This window comes from Corapipo altera, unplaced genomic scaffold (genome assembly GCF_003945725.1).
Source record: "Corapipo altera isolate COAL_440 unplaced genomic scaffold, ASM394572v1 67, whole genome shotgun sequence".
Classification (NCBI taxonomy): Eukaryota; Metazoa; Chordata; class Aves; order Passeriformes; family Pipridae; genus Corapipo; species Corapipo altera.
This window is the reverse complement of record NW_020884906.1, coordinates 1,094,479-1,117,028: the sequence shown is the minus strand read 5'-3', so window position 1 is coordinate 1,117,028 and position 22,550 is coordinate 1,094,479. Positions and strand designations below refer to the sequence as shown.

Genomic DNA, 22,550 nt, shown 5'->3' with positions numbered 1-22,550 from the left:
AAAATCCAGTCCGGGTTTTCTCCCACTCCATACTCCGGAAAAACCCGGAGCCTCCAAACACTTTTGAAGATTCACCAACCATCCTGTTTAAAACTGTTACTTAAGTGTAATTGTCCTCCACTAGAATGAACTATCCGTCTAAATGATGCTGCTGAAACTCTGGAAGCCAACAGTGTTCATATACCAGCAAACAAATATTAAACTGATAAGCACTGCTTGTATGAAGCAATGTAACTTGAATTATATGGGGTAGTCTTGAGAAATATCCTCATCACCCAGGGAAAAAAAATGTCACAGTATTAAACCACAACAAACTGTGGTGTTGGCAATTTCTTAACGGGACATTTAGGATCACTAACACAAGCTTATTCCTGGAGGGGAAAAAAAAAGAACCCAACACATTAGTGTAGTCTTCAAAATCATTAACATGGGATTTAGAGGGAGCTGGTTTGAATTCATTGCTGTAAGTAGGCTTCTTTAAGACCCTAACTACCTGCTAAGAAGACACTACTTTGATGCTTGTCAAAATTTAACGGTTTCAAGGTTAAATTCATTACTGAGGTGTCCTCAGATATTCACCCATCCAGCTTTGTGCACACAAACCCATCACTACCACCAAAGGCTGGGGCACTAAGCCTGGCCTGGAAAGCATCTTTCTAAGCCTCTCAAGCAGAGTTTTTACAAAATGCAGACTTCAGCACCTGCCAATGCTTTATGAACCCTCTGTATTTTCCTTCTTTACTGAAAATAGATTAAAACCTTTAAAAAATCTGCAGTTGTACCTTTTGTAAGATTCATATTCTCAATAATGCTGTTACTGAAGTTGGAAGTGTTTAAAAAGACTTTATTCTCTATCCAGCTGCATCAACAAAGCTATATTCCCCACTATTTTAAACATGCTGAGTTACCTTGCCTCACTGGGAGTAAAAAAAGAAAGTTGCCACTGTTGAACTGCAGGTGTTAAAAGAACCTAGAATCAAATTTGCCTCTAAAATCCTAGAGACAAAGTCTCACCACACTCCTCTGAACTGCAGAAATTAAAGATTAGTTGAATTTCTGTGCTGTGTCTGAACAGTGAATTAGAGCAATTTCTGTGATCTATTTTTACTGACACAAGGCTTTCAAACAGGTTCAGACATTAATCACACTGAAGTTATTGCCATTGCAGAAACGAGTATAAGGCAACTGATGTATTTGCGCCCACAAATTCCAGAGGGAGCTTCTGCACTACAAGCCTACCTTTCTGAAAAAGGACTAGTGCAGTTCTGGAGCCAAGTTACTGCCTGACAAGGCAGGGCAGGTTCTGTCAGCTCAATATCCCTGTCAACAGTGAGGATGGGGGAAACCATGAATCCCTGGTGACCTGGGCAGGGGGACGAGACAACACAGCATCAGCTGGAACTGGAGAATTCTCAGTACAGAGTAAGCTACAAAAACATTTCAAGGACTCCTCGTGCTGGTTTACTTCACATATAAGAAAGCTGATCATTAGAACGACTTGCACAGAAGTCCTATTTCTCTGAGATCAATTTTAAAAATACTTACTGCTTTTTAAGGTGTAGAACAGCACACCTATGGCTTCTAAAGTGAGCAGAACTTTGCCTGCCCATCCTTTACTTTAGGGGACTACAACATTCTTCAGCCAAACGTTATCCAGAGAAATCAGTTCACTTAGTGGCCTCTCATAACTTTGCTCTTTGAGACTGCAGACCTGCAAGGATGGCTCCAATCCATGAACTGTTAACATGGATCAATCAACCTAAACAGGAATGGAAATGTCTTGAAATCATTTAAACATGCATAAGAGGGGAAGAAGAGGGTAATAACAATAAGCAGGAATCATAAATATCTAATATCAAGACAAATTAAGTAATTCAGGTGTTGCCTCCCCCTCTCCTGTCCAACGTTTGACAGTGAAATCCAACTCACCCATTTTGCTGCCTTCATCACTTTGCCCCTGTAGACTAAAAATGCATTCCCAGGAAGAGTTCTTAAAACAACAAGCAAATCCTTTAAATGAAAATTTAAGTTTATTTTGAATTTTTAAAATGTCATTTCTATCAATTTAGACACACTGTTTGACATTATCAGATCAGAGAATTTACAGTGACTCATGGATAAAGATTTGGCTTTTACATTCAAATGTTAAATACTTCAGAATAGCTTTGTCTTGTTATTTCCAAACCAGAAACACTAAGGAGCATTTTATTTTGCCTTTCAACCACCTTTGTTAATTAACAGACTTTTGATATCTGCTGTACTTGAAGGGGAATGTGCAAAACACCAAAGGAATTACTCTGTTTGAATGAAGTGAGTACCTTAATTACCGTTCCAGATTTAAGACTCATTCATGGTAGCATTAAAAGACAGTGCTAAAACATGATTTTTTAAAAAATGTATTTTCCTCAAGTAGGCTGCAGAACCTGACCAAGTTAAAAGCCTCTTTATGAAGATAAAAAGGTCTTGCTATCCAACGTTAACATCATTCAGTCTTACAGTTTAGCAGGTTTTGTCTGGTTTTCATTAATTATTTTGGAAACTATTGCAAAATTTCATCACTATCCTAACACAATCCTTGTATTAGTGTTCAACAACGAAGTTCATTTCATCTATCAGACTTAATTGTGTTGATTTTATTGCTTACTATAGTTTATCTTCTTACTCTAGCACTACCTTGAAATCAGTCTCCTCACTGCAAATGTTTGTTGTTTATCCAATTTGCCCATTCTGGCAAGGAGAGTGTCCCTCAAGCTTGTACCACTCATTAACTGTTCCAAAGTGACTGCCACCCTCCAAGAGGGACAGCCTCCCTACCAAGCATCTGAGAAGTTCAGAACTCCTCCAGTTTGTAAAAACAATGTGAGCTCCAAAGCCCAGGGAAAAAAAGCTTTTCAATTTTAGCTACAACTGCCAGGATCTGCTGACAGGGGGAATCTCACAGGAAGGTACTCACACAGTTTGGATTCCTTTGCACACACACCTGGCAGAACAGGCTGCTGTGCCTTCAGCCAGCGGGGAGCACGGCATGGAAGATCTGGGACAACAGCAGCAGCTTTCTGCTGGAATCAAGCCTTTGTAGTATTAGCAAATTTGGGGCAGGGGGGAAGCACAGGTTTTGTTTCTTAAGAGGAAAATCCTTGTCAAATCTCACATCATGCATTTTCTCCCCCACCTTCATTTTCCCTGTCTGGTGGCTCAGCACCAAGTGTGCCAGGAAGGCTCTCAGTGCCCCATTCCCTGGCACAGCCCTGCCCAGCACACACAGCAGCACAGGGAAAGCTCTGGGACATCACACTGAGAAGCCAGACAAGAAACACGAATGCATCCTGACCTTCCCTGCTGGTAAAAGTCTGTTAACCTGCTAAATCCACAGGAATGATGATATGTAGCTTCACACCCAAGGAAACAAGTGTATTCACAAGCCTTTACAGTTCTGCCCCTGATGCTGTTTTCACATTTGCTTTATTCACTCTTTTGGATGACTATAAATAAGTGTTTCCACTATGGAAAAGAAAGTTAGCACAGTACATTTTCATGACTGGGGAATGGATTTTTCTGAAGACACCTTCCAAAGGGCAAAAGCTTAGAAAAAAGCAACCTGAATGTTGATCTGTGTTCCTTATAAAGTCCCTTGTAAAAAAAAATTTTAAAAAACCCAACAAAACAAAAAAAAAAAAGAAAAAGAAAAAAAAAAGGAAAAGAAAGAAAAAAGTAAAGAAAAAACTGCAAGGCCCAGGATGATTTTATTGCTTTTCTTCAGTTTTTTCCTTGGTCTCCTTCTTCTCAGATTCTCTGCTTTCTTCCTTTACAGAAAGCTCTTCTAGTTTTTCAGCAACTTTATCAGCACTATCATTTTTGTCTGTGCCTGCTAAAAGATTGATTAGGAAAAGTGTTACATAGAGGCAGTAATGGATTTTCCTGTTACAGGGAAAAGAGTAGAGAAGTGGATGGTGAGGGGAGAGACAGCTGGTATTCAGGATGTTAACAAAAATAAAGACATTCTCCACCGACCACTGGAGTGACTCATTCCTTTTCTTTTCCTCTGGTAATTATTATCTCAGATGTCAGAGTTCAAGAAATACCACTTGCATATGTTAATCACCACATAAGGGCCTAATTACAGAGACTGAGAACTGTGTAACAACTGGCCAGCTGTGCTGCTGCCAATGACAAGCTCCACACAGAGCCCAGACAAGGCCCAGCCTCTTCTCATCTGAACCACAACCACCAGAAGTCAGGTTCCCCAGTCTGAAACTGAGGAACAGGAGTTCTTAAAACTGGCAAAGCCCAGTCTAAGTACCTTGAATAATGCTGATGCAGACCACAGGTAGTCTGTACTTAGAAAAGCTGGAATTGTTTATTTGATATGGTGACACATCTTGGCACACAGGCAATTCCATAAGGTGGTGCAACAATCTATTAAGAGACCTGTGAATAAATGCTACGACTTCATACACATTAACAACTATACAAACCATTAAATATTATACTTGCATGATTATATTTTTGTGGAGTTTGGGAAAGGGAACTGGGAGGAAGAAGTAGGACTGTGGTTGCAGTGTTCACAGTTCATTTGTATACCATAAACACTTCCCTGGTATGCTTTCAAAAGAAGCAATGTCCCAACAGCAACTGTAACAGCCTCCTACAGCAAAGAAGGCCATGGTCACTGCAGTGAGCTTTACTCTTGCAGACAGAAAAGCACCTGAACTGAAGGCTGCAGTTCAGCACAGAGTGAGTCTGCTGGAACTCGACACTCCAGGGCACTGTCACCACTCACACAGCTGGAAAACTGAGACCACCTTACCTTTCTTTGCTTTCTTGCCTACTTCATTCCTGCATTCTTCAAATTTTGCCTTGAATTTCTGTGCATCTGTTTCAATAACGATAAAATATTTTTTCATTAGTTTTGCTGCCTCACAACATTGAATATTTCTAATTCTGTGGAAAGACACCCAACGAGAAGCTGTGTAAACAGCATTTGTAGGGACCTCTGAAGTAATCTAGTAAATCACACAGGATGCAAAATTCTTCAATCACATCTTTGTGCAAAAGCAGTTTATTTTCTTCAGCAAGTCTACTGAAGCAGTTTATTTTGCAAAATAATCAAAATGTAATGCCAGCAGGAGCTGTTTTGTAGTTATTGCAACTCCCAGCTGTCTCTACCCTACAGGAATAGGAACATGTCAGAGACTGCTCACACAACTATCTGTATGCAAAAAACTGAAGATTAGCTCTGAACTACTATGTTTGTGAGCTATGTTATACCCCAGGAGCCTTCCACAACCTTCCCATGACTTGGGTTCTTAGCATGAAGAAGGGTAGCCAATGCCTGTTCCATCAGCACAGCACTCACTCTGGCCCAAGGGCTGCACTCCAGCTGCTCCTGAGACAAGAGCTAAGAATGCACAACTGTCAGGATGTTTTGGTCTAAGCCACCACTCGATTCACTCCAACCAGCTGATTTAGCTACACTGATGTTTCTACACGAGTAATACCAGCACAAGAGACAAAAGAGGAATGGGCACGGTGCTTCCTAACCCCAGAGCGACAGAGGAGGTAACTTCCCATGCCAGGCTGGGCTGGTTGCCCACACGAGGTCACTGTTGCCCCACAGGAATCCTGAAAGCACTATGGAACTAGCCCAGGAAGAGCTTGTATTGATTCCTTTTCAAGCATCTCAAACAGAGGAGACATTTGAAGGAGATACTTCTGTCTGTTCACCTGTCATCTCCTTAGTCAGTACTGCAAAGGGCAAACAGCAGGACAGGAATTCTCCCCCAGGACACAACATTCAAAAGGCTGAACAGCCTCCACCAGAAAAAGGGACTTTTCAAAGAAGACGAGCAAATAATTACCAAACCCTTTTAATTTCCTTTTTGATCATGAAGCAAGCACTAAGCAAGTGGATCAGAGAGATTTGTTTGGCTAAATAATGATGTTGGATATAAGCACAATACACTAAGTCCTTCCCAGATGCAGGCAAATCCATCTAGTTTTAGAATACACTGATCCATCTAGCATGTGGGGACAAAAGAAGGCTAACACACTAAACTGGTGTGGCAAATTGTAAAGCAGGAAATGCAACACTTTTTTATTTCACATGTTTAAAAAAAAAAAAACAACCAACAAAAACAACATAAACTCTCCCCCACCCAGACACTACTTTGATTTAATCCTAGCTGATCCATAATTAGAGTTACTTTGCTGTTGTGGTACTCAGTGTAGTCACTCCAGAAAAACCCACAAACTAGTATGAGGGGTTTGACTGGCACTTTTCACTGAGAGATTCACCTAATCAAAACACAGAAGATACTACAAACTTCATTTAAAAAAAACCCAGCAAACACTTAGATGTTCTGCTAATGCAGATGGACCAGAAATATCAGATCAGGATTTCCCTGCTTCTAATGCAAATATCTAATCTTAACTACAATTCAGCACCTGAGATAAAAGAACACAAGCTGCATGTGAGCCTCTAAACTGCTTTCAGTTTTATTCTAATTGGCATTGCACTTGCATGAAATGGCTTAGGTTAAAAAAAGGGCCTAGGGCAGAGATTGAACAAATATTCCTAAAGGCCTAATTACCACAGTGTTTGTCAACACACATGTTTAGTGATTACCAGACTCCTCTCAGATAAAGAAGTAATTAGCTAACACTGCCATGCAGGGTGAGACAGTGTATCTACAGCAGTGATTTTACAGCAGTTCAGACAGGCAGTGTGACACAACAGTTTACAACCAGGGTAAGTTCAGTGCCATCCACTCACTCTCTGCGTTTAAAAAGCGGATTGCCAGGAGTTCAGGCTTGGGGCACTCGTCTGCAAAGTCAGCGTGTGTGTTCCAGACCCAGGCCCTGTCGCTCCCGGCGTTGGGCTTCAGCTCCATTAAGGGTGTGACTGAAAAGAAAGCATTGGAAGATGTACAGAGCACAACAGGAAAGGTTTTCCACAGCAGCCTCCAGAAATCCCACTGGCAACAGCCTGCAGTGGTTACGTAGAGCACTCTGCACAGAGTTACTCTGGATAAATATAAGACAGTGGTGCCCATATATAATTTTCCTTACATCACCAAATAAAACAATGCACCATCACTGTGTCAGAGGATTCCCTACTGTTAAAAACCTGAGGGTTTGATTCAATTTTTTGTTTAAAACAAATGACTGTGATACTAAGATGCAGTCACTAAGCACAACCCTGAAGGCAAATGACTTAGGAGGAAAAGGTATCCAGACAGACAAACAGCATTCATTCTTCCTTTACACACTGAAAATACTACCAAAAATTAGTTAAAAAAAAAGCATTATTCCTTCAATTAATCATCAAATTAACTTCTCTGCCATCAATTTAAAGCTGTAGTATAAGGTATGACAGACTTCTGCAGCCCTGCAAGGTGCACACAGTGTATTTTCAATCCCTTTGTTCTCTCCCAGTAAATGGAGCCCTTTCCCTCCAAGATGTTCCAATTACTTCACCTGACTGACTGGAGAAGTTCTCACACTGCTCTAAGACTTGGTGCATTCCAGACATGCAAAGTTTAAGGAGGGCTTTTTTTATCCTTGATCCCTTGGGTCCTGTTTAGTTCAGGAGAAATCTGAAGACTCTACTCCCTTCCTTGCATTTTTAAAATCTAGAGATCAAATTACATTTTGTTCCATTCAGCGTTTTGCAAAAATGAAGAGAGTCCTTTTGTCTGCCTGTGAGTCAGCACAACTTCATTGAACAAATCTATACTGAGAGCAGCTTTTCCAGGAAAAAAAAACCCAAACAAATTTTGACATGAACATTGTAAATTTATCAGTTCTGTTTTGTATATGCACAACATTTATTTCCTTAAACAAAAGTTTTTTTCTTGCTGGTTGGTGACTGCACTGCTTTCATATTTGCCATTTCATTTACTAAACAGGAACACCTGTGTCCTCTGAACAGTCTGACTTTCTGAAGGATCTACCCCAAGAAAACAAGAATTACTGCTTCTGACTTGAGGTTTGTTATTAAGCTACTTCTTATTTTAAGTTATCTAAATGTAGTTTAACTCCACAGACCACTATATACTCCTGCTATAAAAATCTGACTATTACCAAAGCAAGCAACAAAGTATTATCAAATTAATCTACTTGTTGCAATTTATGCTGACTTTCAAGTATGTCCTGCACTTTGATGTTCCTTTTATTCAAAGAGGATTCTTTTTTGAGTGAGTCAGCCCAATGCACCACATTCATTTCAGTTTATTTCACAAGCAGAGAAGGGCAGACAGAGATTAGTTTGGCACCTCAGTATCTGTTTTCTGATGGTTAAGGGATTGGTTCTAGCAATTCCAAGATTTAGCTTTAAGTAGTAAATTATTACATGATGGGTTTTCTCACCCTTTTACAAAAGCAAGCCAGCATACATTAAATTCTTATCCCAAACAGTATTAAGGCCTGCATTTTCTATACTCTATCAATCATTAAAGTAAACTACACACAACTGGAAGTTACATAATGCCTGTCTATCCCAGCTAAATTTTAAAGTGACTTTAGTTAGTCTTAGAGCAGTATCAGAGTCTGAAGGAAAAAAATTGCAGCTTCCTTCCATTAACAAAAATAAGCCCTAATGGTTTTTGATGCTTGTGGCCTTGTGTGAAGAGCAAGAGACAACTGTATTTACAGTCTAATATAAATTTGATGTCTGTTCAAAAGACGTACAGCACCTCTGTAGCTGCTACTGAAAACCCACCGAGTTCTTAACCTACACTGCCCGACTCTGCAGAGCCATTGCTTAAAACCAAACCAAGGAGGACTGTGGTGTAGAACCTACTGTAATGGTTTGCACAGATTTTTAGAGTTTTATCCCTCCGCATGAGGAGGCGAATTGTTCCCTTCTCCTTGTGTTTCAGGAGTTTCACATCACCAGTCCCTCGCTCCTTCCACTCGGGATGCTCGTTCTCGGACGCAAACCGGAACAGCTTCGCTCGCCTGGAGGAGGAGAGAATGTCATTACTCTGCATGCAGGAACACTTACTGAAACCCCACAGCTGACTGAGCTGCACAGTGCTTTGGAAAGCCACACACCAGAAGAAAACAATTCCTTTTATAAGGGTCTCTGTTCTAATTCATCACACAGATTTAGAAACTGATGGGATAAATTAAAATTTAATAATGAGCTATCAGAAATGATGTAATGACTATATTAAAATCCAGCAGGTTCTGGACACTCTTTGAGATGACAAACACATTTGGTTTAGGCAACCTTTTAAATTCAGAGAGCTAATTAACAAGTGTTGCTATAGCCAGAGTTCTTATGTATCGGTACAACTGCTTCATCTTCCCAGCAACAGTAATTCACAAAATTTAGCAGCTTAATGCTAAGTAAAGACTCTTGTAAAATTCCAAGCCCAGTGTTTGATCAGCTATTAAAGTGCCTCACCCTCTAGAGTCACTCATTTCTCTTTAACTCCAAAAGCCTACTTGCTGCTCTCCTTCAATCAGGAATAACGTGGAACATGTCTGCTCCAGAACATCACTGCTGAACCTTCCAAGATGCCACCAGAGGAGAAACAGGAGGAGTTTGGGATACTGGCCAAAACTGAGCCAAGACACAGCCTGAGCTCTGCTAAGGAGGAGTTTAGGACACTGGTACAGAACAGGAGGCACCTGCTCACACTGCAGGGCAGATACACAAATGCAAGGGAGAGGCACTTGTAATAAACCAGGGGCTTCAAGAGAAAGTGTCAAATGTTGGAGCAAGCTACTCTGACTCACATTAACTACCTGGACCAAAGCAAGTTATTCCTTCCAAGTCCAGCTGGCATTCAGCAGGTTATTCCCCAAGTTTAACTATCAGAACCACCAGCATTCACAAAAACAGGACTCCTTTCCTCCATCACCCCTTTGCAGACATGAAAATTAACCTACAGAACACCAGAACTTACACTGTTATTTCACTACCACAATCTTTTAAAATAAAATAAGTCTTTAAAAAATCCTTCCATGTGATGCTGGCCCTGACAAGCAGGGAGGCCAAAGGTCAGAGATCTCACCATGTACCTGTCAGAACCTGACCAGCACTTGAGTTACCACCAGCATCTGTGTAAGGATGCTGTATAATATTGCTCTCTTCCAGATGAGCAATAATATTCTGTGTTTAAGTAAAACCAGTATTTTTTAAATCTATTTAAAGTAAGCACATCAGGGATCAAACTCAAAACACTTCTTAAGCCTTCAGGCTACACTTTTCTTCAGGCAGATCAAGCTATCCTGATTTGACACTAGGCCCAATCTAGGGATAAAACTACGTTTTAGACAAGAAAGAGGTGCTGCCACAAATGCCCCAATGCTGCATCTGTTGCTTTTATTATTTCAGTACATTGTGCATCACCCTCTATCTGGGGATACATGGCAGCAACACCATATAGATCTCCTTTCTTTCCTCACAAGATACTTGTTCTACATTGTGATCACACAACTTCAAGCCTCTTATTATTATTTAAGTTACTGTTTTGTTTCATGCTGAACAGTTCTAAAGACAGATCTGCACTATCAGCTCCCTTCTGTTGTTCCAAACTTCAGTTTCTTGGGGCATTGTTATCAGTCACTCCCCACTCAATCTCTGCCATCACAGTAAACACCAACCAAATTGCATTACAGCTTCATACAGCCTTCTATAAACGGTCAAGTTAAAGCATAATAAGCATTCAGACAACAGACAGAATTATTGCACTTACATCTTGAAGAGTTCTTCCTCATCCTCTTCCAGAGTTTTTATTTCTTGCTCAGGAAGGGAAACTATGGGCTCAAAGTGAGGGTCGTGGTTAGAATCATCTGTATTTTCAGTAGAAGTATCATGCTCCTCGTGTGCTTCCTGAGGAGAGAGAGAACACAAACAAATAACTATGCTGTGAACCTAAAGCCTGGAGTACATATATTTCAAATTAAAACCTTTATGACTTTTCAGCAATTAGATCTTAGTAACTGAAATACCCTGTAACAGTAAAGAAAAACTATTATAGCTGAAAACAAGTGGCTTTCAAGTCAACATATGGTTAAAGTATGAAACAAAAAGGTGTTCATGCAGTGCTGGATGTTTTAATCCTACCACTCATGAACTGTGCAGAGGCTTGGCCTTGGAGCAATAATTCTTGGTTATGGAAAAGTAATTTTTTCAACCATTTCTCCCATATAATGTGTCTTATGCTACTAAAACCCTACTATTTCTTAGAGCCTAATGACCCATCACTAATGGGAAAAATAGAAAAAAATCCCCCACAACACCGAACCAACCACCTAACCCAGCTTAAGGGACACACTGCATCCCAAGTTCAGCATTCTGTTTTATGTATTAGAATCACCAGCAGCCAAAGATATTTCTGAGGCACAGCTCTAAACCTCATGCAATAATTTAAGTTTTTTGCTTTAATACTCTTCCAGGAACTTTAGGTTATGGGTAAATGGCCAAACTACTACTTCCTATTTAAGTTCTTTAGGAATCTGTCGTAGCATTCATTAAGCTTAAGAACAGTTTTTACTGTGTGCCCAGTAGGTAAGTGATAAACATCTCCAGTGCTTCATACCTATGGGCTGCTGAGAAGCACTCACTACACAAGCCTAGAAGGGAGATTCATATGCAAGTTTAATAAAACCACAAAACAGCTGTCCTGGGACAAGGGAACTGATTTGGGACAAGGGAACTGATTCGGGTTTGGCTTTTTTTGTTTCTGCTTGAATAACAGAGAAAGGAAAAACAATCCATACGTTGGGGACACTTAAATCCTATTTTTACTTTACAGATGAAGGAGTCCACTCTTACAGGCTCTGTGCACAACATCCTTTACAGTGCAGGTATACACGTAAAGCAGCTAAAATAAAGCAGCCTATTTTTACCAAATAGTGAAAAAATAAAGGGGGGGGAGAGGGAGGAGAATGAGGTAAGAAATGTGGCAAAGTAAAATCCAGTTGTGTCAACAACGTCAAAGGAGGTATCATTAGCTTTACGTCCCCAGCGTTCCAGAATGGGGGGGGAAAAAAGCAAGAAAGGCGTTACGTCACATCTGTTTTCAAAAAACAGGAAAAGAAGCATTAGCCAAACTTTTATACATTGTCCTGTCCTGTGTAAGCAGCACGTTCCGCCTGGCAATTCATCGTCCATCCTGCGCCCGAGCGATTAATTACAGAAGGCATGAGAAAGGCACCATTCACAGCGAGCACACGGGGGAACGCGGGGCCCGCTATCCCGATACCCGCGACACGGAGCACGTGGGGGAGCGGCTGCGGCACCGGGGTCCGGCCGGGCGGGCCGGGGGAGGGGCGGGACAGGGAGAAGTTGGAGAAGAAAGGAGGGAGACGGGGGAGAGGGATCACCCGAGAGCGCCTGAGGGAACGGCCGCGGCGGGTGGGGCGGAACGGCCGCAACGCCCCGGCCCCGCGCGGCCCCCGGCGCGGCCCAGCGCTCGTCCCGGGCCCTGCCCGACCCCGGCCCCCCGCCCCGGGCCCCACCTGTTTCCTCCGCTCTCCTCGCGCCCGGCCCCGCCGCCCCCCGGCCCCGCCGCCCGTCCCTCACCGCGGTGTCGGCCATGGCCCCGCTGTCCGCGCTCCGCTCGCCGCTTCCTGCGCGCGCCCCGCCCGCCTTTACCTCATTCCCGCAGCCCGCGCCGCGCCGCCGCGAGGCACGATGGGAAACGCCCGCTGCCCTCAGCCCCGCCCCGGCGCGGCCATCGCGCCGCCCGCCCGGCCCCGCCGCGCCGGCCCCGCGCTCCGCAGCCCGCCCCGGGGGCCGCTCCCCGTGTCGCCGTCCCCCCGAGAAGCGTTTTCGTTGTCCCCGTTCCCCGGCGCTTTTCCCGGCGCCCCCCGCGCCATGGCGGCGCCCGCCCGCGGCAGGGAGGGGGGCTCAAGATGGCGCGCGCTCGCGTGAGGGGGGAGGCGGTGTCCGAGCCGCTCCTTTCATTGTGGTGCCTGAGGGCCGCGCCGAGGGGCAGAGATTAAAAACCAGCCCGATCGTCCCTCTGCCGCCGTTCCCCTCGCAGCGGCCCGGCCGTGACGCCGCGGCCCCGCCCCGGGCGGTGCGCGGGGCTGGCTGAGGGGCGGCGGGGCCATGGCGGAGGAACGCGGTCCCTGCGAGCCCGGCGGCCTCACGGCCCCGGCGGAGGGGGCTGGAGATGGCGCTGAGCCGGAGAGCCGGGCCGGGGGAGACTCCGCTGAGAGCCCCGACGTGTACAGATACATCAAGGGAGACTTGTTCACCTCCGAGATCTACAAAGTAGAGATACAGAACCTGCCCAAGTACATCGGGTTTAACGACGTGAAAAAGTTCCTCGCCAAGTACGGGCTCAACCCGCACAAGATCAAACTCTTCGGGAAGCAGACGTTCTCCTTCGTGACGTTCAAGAGCGAGGAGGAGCGGGACAAGGCCGTGCGGGTGCTGCAGGGCGCGCTCTGGAAGAGCCGCCGGCTCAGCGTGCGCCTGGCCAAGCCCAAAGCCGACCCCATCGCCAAGAAGAGGCGGCAGGAGGAGGACGCGGGGCCGGGGGAGGCGAAGCGCGCGGCTCCCTCGGGAGACGAGCCCCTGAGCAAGCGGATCGCGGACGTGGTGACCCCGCTGTGGAACGTGCCCTACGAGGAGCAGCTGGCACAGAAGCTGCGGGAGTGCGAGCAAGTGCTGCAGAAGCTGACAAAGTAATTCCTGTTTGTAACGCTACTGTAGTGTGTGCGAGACTTGGCCTTGTGATGGGATGTAGCTAAATTCACACCAATTGCTACCTCTAAAATGAAGTGAGTTAGAGGTAGGTCAAAACTCAGATCCCCTGTCAAAGTAAATAGAAGATTAATCTGCGATGGTAGGGCCCAAAAGCTGTTCCAGTTGACAAAACTTGCTGTTCTTGGCCAGCTTCAAAAAATTGCTAAATGAAGGGGAATTGTTTTTAAAGTGTTGTTCCATAAGCAGGAGGATGTTTGTGCCCTTAAAAAAATGGCATTGTCAAAGGGTATAAGAGATAATCAATCTGCAGAGGTGGTAAATTACTATTGGGATTTTCTCTTTTAAAATCCCCTCAAAATTTTACGCCCTGTCTTTGTAGATCAAAGTATCACTTCTGTCTCTTGCCTTACGTGGATAAAATTGGCATTCTTTTCATGCATGGGTACATTGATAAATCCAGTACACACCACTGTAGCTACATTTAACCCTTATTTTTTCAGGTCAGCTCTTACAAAGTTGGAGAGGGTTTGCCTGTTAAAAAATTCTGGAAGAAATACTCTTCCATGTGATAATCTGATGCGTTTTTGTGCCCTATACAAGAAAATGTTTTGTGCAACTGTTGGCCTCAGCTTCTCTAACTGTATGCTTTATACTTTTTGTTTCTGATTTGGGCAGGGAAATAGGAAATAACAACAGAGCTTTATTACCTTGGTTGTTCCTGCAGAAGCAGAAGTTCAATAAATTGTGTTGCCCGGTGGAGGGAGTGAAAGCGTCACCATTACAGGTAATGTCAGCCCAGGTGAAGTGTGGGCTGGGGTTAATGAGCTGAGGGGTACGTTCCTTATTTGGTCTTAGGAGAGAGTGGACAGTGAGTATTGGACTTCATCTTGTAATAATAAATGATGAATTTTAGACATTGTTGCCTTTCATGTAAATACTGTGTGGACGTATTTATAGGAAGCAGAAAATAGACACAATTAACTGGATATTCTAAGTTTAAAATGAATATGCTGTCCCTGCAAGCCTGTGTTGTAAGCTAATACATTCTTCAGCAGAGGCAATAGTTTGCTCTTTAGATAACAAGACTTACTAACACTTTTCAGTGTTAGTTCACACAGGTCAAAATCCATGAGTATCTTCCATATGAACTAAATGTCCTGTGTCCGTTTGCAAATGCATTTAACCATAGGGGATTTGCTTCAGGAGAAACTTGGCATGTACAAATAAATGCTATATAAATATCTTACATAACTTTATTTTGAATCTAGACTGAATATCGCAACAAATGTGAGTTCTTGATTGGGATTGGTGTAAATCAAGAAGACAAAACTGTGGGTTGTCGTCTTGGCAAATATAAGGGTGGTACATGTGCTGTAGTGGAGCCATTTGATACTGTTCACATTCCTGCTATTGCCAAAAAAGTAGTAAAAGCTTTCCAAGACTTCATAAGGTGAGCATAAGTAAAATGAGTTATCCGTAAAGGTTTTGATATCTTACTCAAAAATTATTTGTAAAATGAAATATTATGAAAAGCTTAGTGTTTGTTCTGAGCTTGAAGACCTAAGATGTACCAGGCTCAGTTTTCAGCGATTCTTTCTTTCCACCTTGTGCCTGGATCACGGGCTCACAGGGTATTTTTCCCTTGCTCTTGCTGGGCTGCTCTGAGATGGGGGGACAGGGACAAGCTGAACACAGTTTTATTGCAAGCACTGGGACTTGTAAGTCTACAATAAAAAGTGTGTGTTAGTTGTGAGCTTCTTCCACTAACTGCAAAGAAATGCTATTAAAAGGAGAAATTTGAATAACAAAGGTCCACTGCTTCCTGGGAGGAAGAGAAGAATCATCCTTACAGCAAGGAATAAAACAGAAGTTGTACATTTAAGCAACAATACTTTTTTAGAAAAATGAGTGCTTTCTTTAAAAAGCAATTAAATCCTCAAAAATGGAAACCTCAGATGAATCATGAAGGTGGAAGGTTTGAACTTGGTATGAAGCAGAGCAGCTAATGATATAAAAGGTGGTGTCATTCTCTGAACGTGATGAGAAGCTGCCTGTTGCCTCTCTGTAATTTTGGATGGGTTAAAATGGGTAAAAGGATTTTGAGAACTAGGCACACAGTATTTTGCTTTAGGAGATGTTCTCTCTTCATCAGTCCTTTCTGTTCTTTTCTCTCAGCTGAGATGTGGGAGTCATTCCTTTCTTGACAGATCAGTGCAGCCTCTGTTTGTACTTAATATTTTTTCCCCATCGCTTTGGACAGCGATGTTCTTTTGTGTCCATGAACTGTTTAATGTTATGCAAAACAAAAGTAATTCTGTGTGTAAGTAACAGAGTTTCTGCAAATTGCAGGTCAACCCCCTACTCCGTTTACAGCCCCGAGACGTACGAGGGGCACTGGAAGCAGCTCACTGTGCGCAGCAGCAGGAGCGGCCACCTCATGGCCATCGCCTACTTCAACCCCCAGGTACTGCCCTGCACACAGCCTGTGCAGCACACACAGCTTGGGAAATGCTGGCACCTGAGTCTGGGGTCTGGGCATGCAGAAGGGAAATACAGCCATTACTTGCTGTAGTCTGCCTTGCATTGCTACTCCAGTTCTCTTTAGACTGATACCTGGAAACGAACAAGTCGTTCAAATGTTATAAACAGTACACACTAAATCACATCTCCAAGTCACTCAGGTGATTATTCTCCCTTCTTTCCAATGAAACCTGTAGAAATTAAGTAAGGAAGAGCTCACTGACCTGAAAAGCTCCCTGGCAAAATACTTCACAGAAGGGCTGGGACGGAGCAGTGGTGTCACCTCTCTGTACTTTGTGGAGGAAGGACAAAGGTGAGGGAGTTGATGTCTCTGGGGGACTGTGGGGCATGTTTTGTGTTTGCAGAACAGCAGCTAGCACTTGCACAGCCTTGTTTGGGCTATTTCAGAGAAGTAGCATCAGTGTTACTCATTTCTGCAAGTCACTTACCTTTTCCACAAGAGACTGTTGGAATTTCCCATAAGCAGGGCAGAAATGACCAAGAAGAGTCTCTAAGAGATGAAAAATGTTACTGCTTAGGATGTAGCACTACAATTTTTGGGGTGACTACAGCTTTGGCAGAAATTGTAACAAACATGTTTGTCTTCTCCCTTATTTTGTCTCCCCATTCTTCCCCCACCCTCAGGAAATCTCCCAACCTAGAAGACTTGCCTTTGGAGCACGTGGCTGGTGACAAGTACATATATGAAGAACTTCTTGGCCTAAAGTTCAGAATTTCTCCTCATGCATTTTTTCAGGTAAGGATGACGTGAAGTTCCTAATTTCACTGGATTTGCATTAATGCCCTTGAGCTTGACTAATGCTGTGGAACAAGATATTATATATCTAGAGATTTAATCTTTTATATTTAGTGTGATTAAATCTCTCTCTTGGCTGTAAAAGCAGTGAATGAGTGTAAACTCGATGGGAGCACACTGAGGACAACTTTTTCTTTATAGGAGTTCATTTTGTTTGCCTCCTGTTCCATGGCAGTCTTGGTAACACTGAACATGCAGTGGATGGTTTGGGGATCTTGCAGGACTCAGTTTTGTTCGCTTTTCCAAAACTTATTTCGAGCCTTCCAGCACTTTAAATGTGTGTTTTGAACTTACACGTGAAGCTGAGTTGTGTCTTAGGAACAAGAAAACGTGCTTTGCTAAGGCTCACTAAAGCACATTTGCTACTGCTGAGGAAGTTTATCCCTTGGGAACTCCCGTTGCCAGGTGAACACGGCGGCTGCAGAGGTTCTGTACGCGGCCATCGGGGACTGGGCCCAGCTGAGCCCCGACAGCACCGTGCTGGACATCTGCTGTGGCACAGGAACCATCGGCATCTCCCTGGCCAAGGTGAGCCCCTGCTCCCCCTGGGCACGAGCTGCTTTAACTGCCTTCTTCAGCTAATTTTAAGGGTGGTTACAATGAAAGAAAATACTCGATACATTCGAAATGCAACACATTGGACCTTAATTTTTTTCAAACAACGTCTAATTAAACTGCCTGCAGCTGTTTTACCAAGTCATTATGGAAGCTCACCCTTGTGTTGAGCAGCCTAAATTATTTTGAAGCTAATTTAGTCTGGGCTAGTTGACACTAACTAGTCTGGGCTTTCTCAGCAAGCTCTGGATATGAATAACCAACATTTCTTACATCTGGGTAGAGTGGAGTTTGCTAGAGCATGTAAGGAAGTCTGGCCCCCCAAAAAGAAAGATGCCAGCAAAACTGGAGTCTGTCTGTCCCATACAGGTTGGGATAAAGGGTGTTCATCCCACAGTTTCAGTTAAAAAAGTCACTATGGATTTGCACAGGTCCCTTCTCAGCCTTTTTTCTGCCTGCAAGGCAATAATTCTGTGACCAGGTACTGGGCAAAGTTCCTGTTAATTGCTGATGCTATGAAAAGTGGTTAAACTTACACAGAGGGAGCTTCTCCCCTTGATTCTGTAGAAAGTGAAGAAGGTGATTGGAATTGAGCTGTGCCAAGAAGCTGTGCAGGATGCCAAAGCCAATGCCCAGATCAATGGTGAGTTGAGCTGAAATGCTGTGTTTGTTAAGCAGTAGTTGTACAGCCAGTTGCTCTTTACCTTATCTGAGCAGCCTGGAATTACATGTTGTTGATAGTGATCTTGTCCATTTTAAACACTTAATCTCTCTTGAAAACAAATACTGTGTTAACCCATGAGATCAATTCACCCATTGACTAAAAGCTAGCTTTTTTTCCTTCTTCAAAAGTAAAACATTTCAGTGGAGAAGTGAAATGAAACCAATTATCCTCCTAAATAAAACATTAACAGTAGCTGTTGGCTGTGGGGTTTTGCTTTAGTCCAGATAATGGAAGATGCTCAAATGACTGTTGTTTAAATGATCTGAAATAACAGTGATTGTTTAAATGACACTGATTTCATGGTAGACTAAACAATTTGTAGTTTCTAAGGCATGAGAACTTAATATCCAATGTAGTGGTGAGTACTCTGACATCCCTTCTTGTTCTTACAGAACTGAACAATGTTGAATTTTACTGTGGGAAGGCAGAAGATGTTGTCCCTTCCCTGATGAACGTCTTGGCTCCTCAGAACCTGGTCACTATTGTGGATCCCCCACGAGCAGGGCTGCGTAAGTTCCCCAGCTGGGGCTGTTCTGCTCAGGGGTGCTGGGGGGGAACCCAAGGAAACACCAACGGGACAAATGAGGTGGAGGCTGCAGGAACAGCCTGAACCAGCAGGGTATTGCAGCACTTTGTTCCTGGAATTTCTCTGCCAGTCTGTTGCTGCACACAGAGCCACTAAACAGCTGTCTTGGTTTTGATCATCCAGATTCCAAGGTAATTCTTGCCATTAGAAGAGCTGAACATCTGAAGAAGCTCATTTATGTCTCCTGCAATCCCAGAGCCGCGATGAACAACTTTGTAGAGTGAGTGTTTCTTGCATTAGGTTGACTTAGTAAATATCTTAAGACAAATTGTGCTTGCTGGGGAGGGGGAGCTCTTAGAAGAAGAGCAGTGGGGAGGAGCAGACTAAAACATGGATTCATTTCTTCCTCCCCTTTCTGTCCTTTCCTGTTCAGCCTCTGCCGGGCCCCGTCCAACAGGGTCAGAGGAGCCTCCTTCCGCCCGGTGCGAGCCATGGCCGTGGATCTGTTCCCCCAGACCAGGCACTGTGAGTTACTGCTCTGCTTTGAGCGCGTGGAATTCGCCAACGGCAGCTCGGCAGCAGCTCAGCCCACGGCAGGAGGGGTCCCCTCAGACACAGCAGGGAGCCAGGCAGGTGCTGGCCATGGAGACACTGCAGGCCAGGCCAGGGAGTCACCCTGACTCAGGGACACTGTGCACAAACCCCTGCCTGGCCAGCTGCGTCCATAACATCGTGTCTGTAACATCCAGGGAATAAATCTCTGTGCAGCAGAGTAGGTGCAAGGCTTCGAGTTCTTTCCTCATACTCATGAATGAAATTTCATTATTGTAGAACCACAGAATGGTTTGGTTTGGAAAGGACCTTAAAGATCATCTCATACCAAGCCCCCTGCCCTGGGCAAGGACACCTTCCACTAGAACAGGTTGCTCAGAGCCCCATCCAACCTGGCCTTGGACACTTCCAGGGATGGGGCATTAGGTACTATTAAACCCAAATTCTACTTTTCTCCTCATGCCCAGAGTTGTCTCCCTCTTTGAAATGGCTTTAAATAAAGTATTCCACAACTCTATGCAGATACAACTACTTGAAACATGGGCTGATTTTTAATGCAAGACCACCCCTTCCCATGAGTGTGAACACACCACCCTTGGTGAACAGCTGCTACTCACCTCCAGCCAACACCAGGCACTCTGGAGAGTGTCACTGTCACTGCTCCCCTGGGCTCTGCCAGCCTGTCAAAACCACACCCTGGCTGAGGAGGCAAGTGAAGATGGAGCAACCTTAAACCTTCCACAGATCATTTCACTGCTGACTCCTCCCTAGGAAGCAACAAACTCAGTCCAACCTCAGTGCCCCCCTCCCCTCAGCCGCAGTCAGTCTGACCAGGCTGGAGCTGCACGGACGGGACAATCAATGCTTGAGTGTCCTAAACCTCAGAACTAAAGGCTCCAGCCAGGCCCTCACCCTGCAAACTGCCCCCAGTCAGGCCATGGCAGGAGAGGGAAGACACTTGTCCTTTTTGGGCAAGAGACTCCTCCTCCTCTCAGTGTCAGTGAGGCTGCTCAGGGGGTGCCTTCAGGGGGTGCCAGTGATCTCCAGGAACTTCTGCAGCCCCACTGAGGTGTTCTGATCCTGCAGGAGCTCTGAAAGGGTAACCTTGGCCCCACAGAAAGTGTTTTTGGAAGAGCTGTGTAATTCAGGGATCACTGAGGAATGAGAAGGAGTACAACCTCATCTCCTTCAGTGTTTGAGTTAGAGCTGAAATACTTCTGGACACTGGTGCTCTGTCCCAAACCTCTGCCCTGGGCCCAAAGGATCTTTCCTCAGGTATCTTCCCAGCTGTTTTAGTCGTAGCCCTGTGCAGCAGGAGACAAAGGCAGTTTGTGTTTGACAAACCCCCAGCACAGACACACCAGGACAGTGACCCCACTGAGCCCATGCACTTCCCATGCCTGGAGACAAACCTGGCTGAGAGCCCCAGCCCAGCACAGGTGCTCTCCAGGCAGAGTCACTCTCCAGACGTGCCCAGCAGCTGCCATGAAGGGCCTGTGATCCACACTCCAGAGCAGACACAACACTGACTGGGAGAAGGAAAAACCACCTCAAATCTCAAGTTACCAAACAAACTTCTGATACACATTTAATGTGGCCTGAACAACACCCCACCTGTCCAGTGACAGCAGGTACCAAAAGCAGCACTTGGGGCTGAGACACTCCCAACCTTGACATTATTTAAGTAAAAATACAAATCCCAGTTCAAGAAAGCACTGTAATTTAATTCCAAGGGTTTAACCATTTAAACATTCAATTCCTTACCAGAAAGGTGATCAAGTACTTCCCTAACCAAGAAGTTAGAGCCTGCACTAATTTAATTTCTATTAAAAACACCTACAGGACTCAAGGAATAAAAAAGTTCCTTTTTCTAGATATGCTTAAGCCATGGTAATACTGATCACACTGGTGCATTTTATAATATCAAACTTTATTGCTCAAAACTAATTGTCTGAAAAATACACATGTAGTACTCAAAGACCAAACACAGAGGATTACATGATTGTGCAGAAAAAAAGCAAGCAGAGGCTCAGTGAAAATGAGGCTTTATAGTTGTACCAATTCAGCACTGGCATCAAGCAACTGCACCCACCACACCTCAAAGAGCAACCATTGGTACCTGCTCGGGCAATAGGGATGGACTCGGGTTTGGTTTGTTTCCCCACCTCCAGATACACACTGCAATACTGTAACTGATCATTTTATTTGGTTAATAACAGCATGGCTTCTTGCACTTCACATTCCTTCCCACGGAAAGTTAGGAGGATATCACTTCCTCAACTTCACTCCAGGACCAAAGTACAGTTTAGAGAGTTAATAAGATAATCATGATGCTTTTAAATACTTGGATGTTACAAATATATTTGTATAAAGCCTAACAGCATCACAGGAGAATGGAAGTTTACATACAACAGTTAAGTTTATGCATAATAGTCTTTCCAAACTTCTGAGTACCCAACTAATTCATCAGTTCTGCCTAATAAATATGTAAAAAAGCTGATGACTGGTGTTCCAGTAGGTAGCATCTGACTAGTCACTGCAAGTCACAGTAAGTTTTCTGTCAGTACCATGAAGATTTGAATGCACACTAATTGAATCCTTAAAGTCAATAAACCACACTTTTGTCAAGAAGCACATAATATGCAAAGCAAAACTGTCTAATCCCCAAAGGATGGAACAGTTCTTAAAAATACACTCCATCCCTATAAAAATACCCATCTTCCTCTGGATATAGAAGGGATAAATAACAAGTATCAGTGACAAAAGCAGCAGTTGTTTTATGCATTCGTACAGTCAGATCTAAACCTTTACAGCCGATTACCTAGAAAACACACAAGTTACAAGACAAGTTTAGGATACATCTTGAATCACACTGTAAGTGTTCATGCAGAAGCTGAAGTTAATGCAATGATCTATCCTCTATCACAGCAGCTCGTGCTTATGTGCAAATGCAAGACTGTTACACTCCAAACAATAGTAAACATTAAAACACAAGAATACTCCACACTGACATCAACAGCAGTTCCGTTGTTTGTTCCAGCAGTTATTGCGGGTTCCTGGACATCTCTCCAGTTAAAGGCTGCAGCAAGGTCTGATACCATCCTGGTGGTTGGGTTTTGTTTAGAATGCATAATACACGTTCTAGGCTTTGGTTCACAATGAAATCTCTGGGTGGTTATTAAGG

General features: G+C 43.9%; 3 protein-coding genes and 1 non-coding gene across 5 annotated transcripts in view; 1 reads left to right on the top strand and 3 right to left on the bottom strand.

Moving 5' to 3' along the window:
* ZDHHC8 (zinc finger DHHC-type containing 8) overlaps window positions 1–1,733 on the bottom strand; it is a 114,173-nt gene extending 112,440 nt beyond the window's left edge. Inside the window, exons 1-2 of the mRNA XM_027652033.1 lie at window positions 1,546–1,733; window positions 1,240–1,363 (exon numbers count right to left, since the gene is read on the bottom strand). The gene's annotated coding sequence lies outside the window, so the exon portion shown is untranslated. The remainder of the gene's footprint in view (window positions 1–1,239; window positions 1,364–1,545) is intronic.
* Window positions 1,734–2,008: 275 nt separating this feature from the next.
* On the bottom strand, window positions 2,009–12,670 carry RANBP1 (RAN binding protein 1). 2 transcript variants are annotated; one of them, XM_027652054.1, is made up of 6 exons: window positions 12,539–12,670; window positions 10,707–10,843; window positions 8,801–8,958; window positions 6,773–6,901; window positions 4,808–4,873; window positions 2,009–3,868 (listed from the first exon to the last, which is right to left on the bottom strand). In XM_027652054.1, the coding sequence occupies exons 1-6, from the start codon at window positions 12,551–12,553 to the stop codon at window positions 3,744–3,746; spliced, it is 630 nt and encodes a 209-aa protein (XP_027507855.1). In that variant the 5' UTR covers window positions 12,554–12,670; the 3' UTR covers window positions 2,009–3,743. The 2 variants fall into 2 exon arrangements, with proteins under 2 accessions (XP_027507855.1, XP_027507853.1); XM_027652052.1 differs by lacking the exon at window positions 12,539–12,670 and adding an exon at window positions 12,076–12,363.
* LOC113951453 lies at window positions 4,614–4,744 on the bottom strand. The gene has a single exon (XR_003529161.1). It is a non-coding gene; the product is annotated as a small nucleolar RNA SNORA77 (small nucleolar RNA).
* A 100-nt stretch (window positions 12,671–12,770) lies between the features above and the next one.
* On the top strand, window positions 12,771–19,652 carry TRMT2A (tRNA methyltransferase 2 homolog A). The gene is made up of 11 exons (XM_027652038.1): window positions 12,771–13,650; window positions 14,348–14,456; window positions 14,941–15,122; window positions 16,022–16,136; window positions 16,390–16,505; window positions 16,838–16,949; window positions 17,415–17,537; window positions 18,132–18,207; window positions 18,681–18,797; window positions 18,998–19,094; window positions 19,248–19,652. The coding sequence occupies exons 1-11, from the start codon at window positions 13,070–13,072 to the stop codon at window positions 19,492–19,494; spliced, it is 1,875 nt and encodes a 624-aa protein (XP_027507839.1). The 5' UTR covers window positions 12,771–13,069; the 3' UTR covers window positions 19,495–19,652.
* The last annotated feature ends 2,898 nt before the right edge of the window (window positions 19,653–22,550 follow it).

Excerpts from the sequence above, each read along its gene's own strand:
- TRMT2A (XM_027652038.1), top strand. The coding sequence starts at position 13,070 with ATGGCGGAGGAACGCGGTCCCTGCGAGCCCGGCGGCCTCACGGCCCCG. Across the intron at positions 15,123-16,021 it reads GCTTTCCAAGACTTCATAAG|GTCAACCCCCTACTCCGTTT; the intron begins GTGAGCATAAGT and ends TGCAAATTGCAG. Across the intron at positions 19,095-19,247 it reads GCGATGAACAACTTTGTAGA|CCTCTGCCGGGCCCCGTCCA; the intron begins GTGAGTGTTTCT and ends TTTCCTGTTCAG.
- RANBP1 (XM_027652052.1), bottom strand. The coding sequence starts at position 12,159 with ATGCCTTCTGTAATTAATCGCTCGGGCGCAGGATGGACGATGAATTGC. Across the intron at positions 8,959-10,706 it reads GAGGAAGAACTCTTCAAGAT|GCGAGCGAAGCTGTTCCGGT; the intron begins GTAAGTGCAATA and ends CTCCTCCTCCAG. Across the intron at positions 4,874-6,772 it reads CCGCTTTTTAAACGCAGAGA|ATGCACAGAAATTCAAGGCA; the intron begins GTGAGTGGATGG and ends TTATTGAAACAG.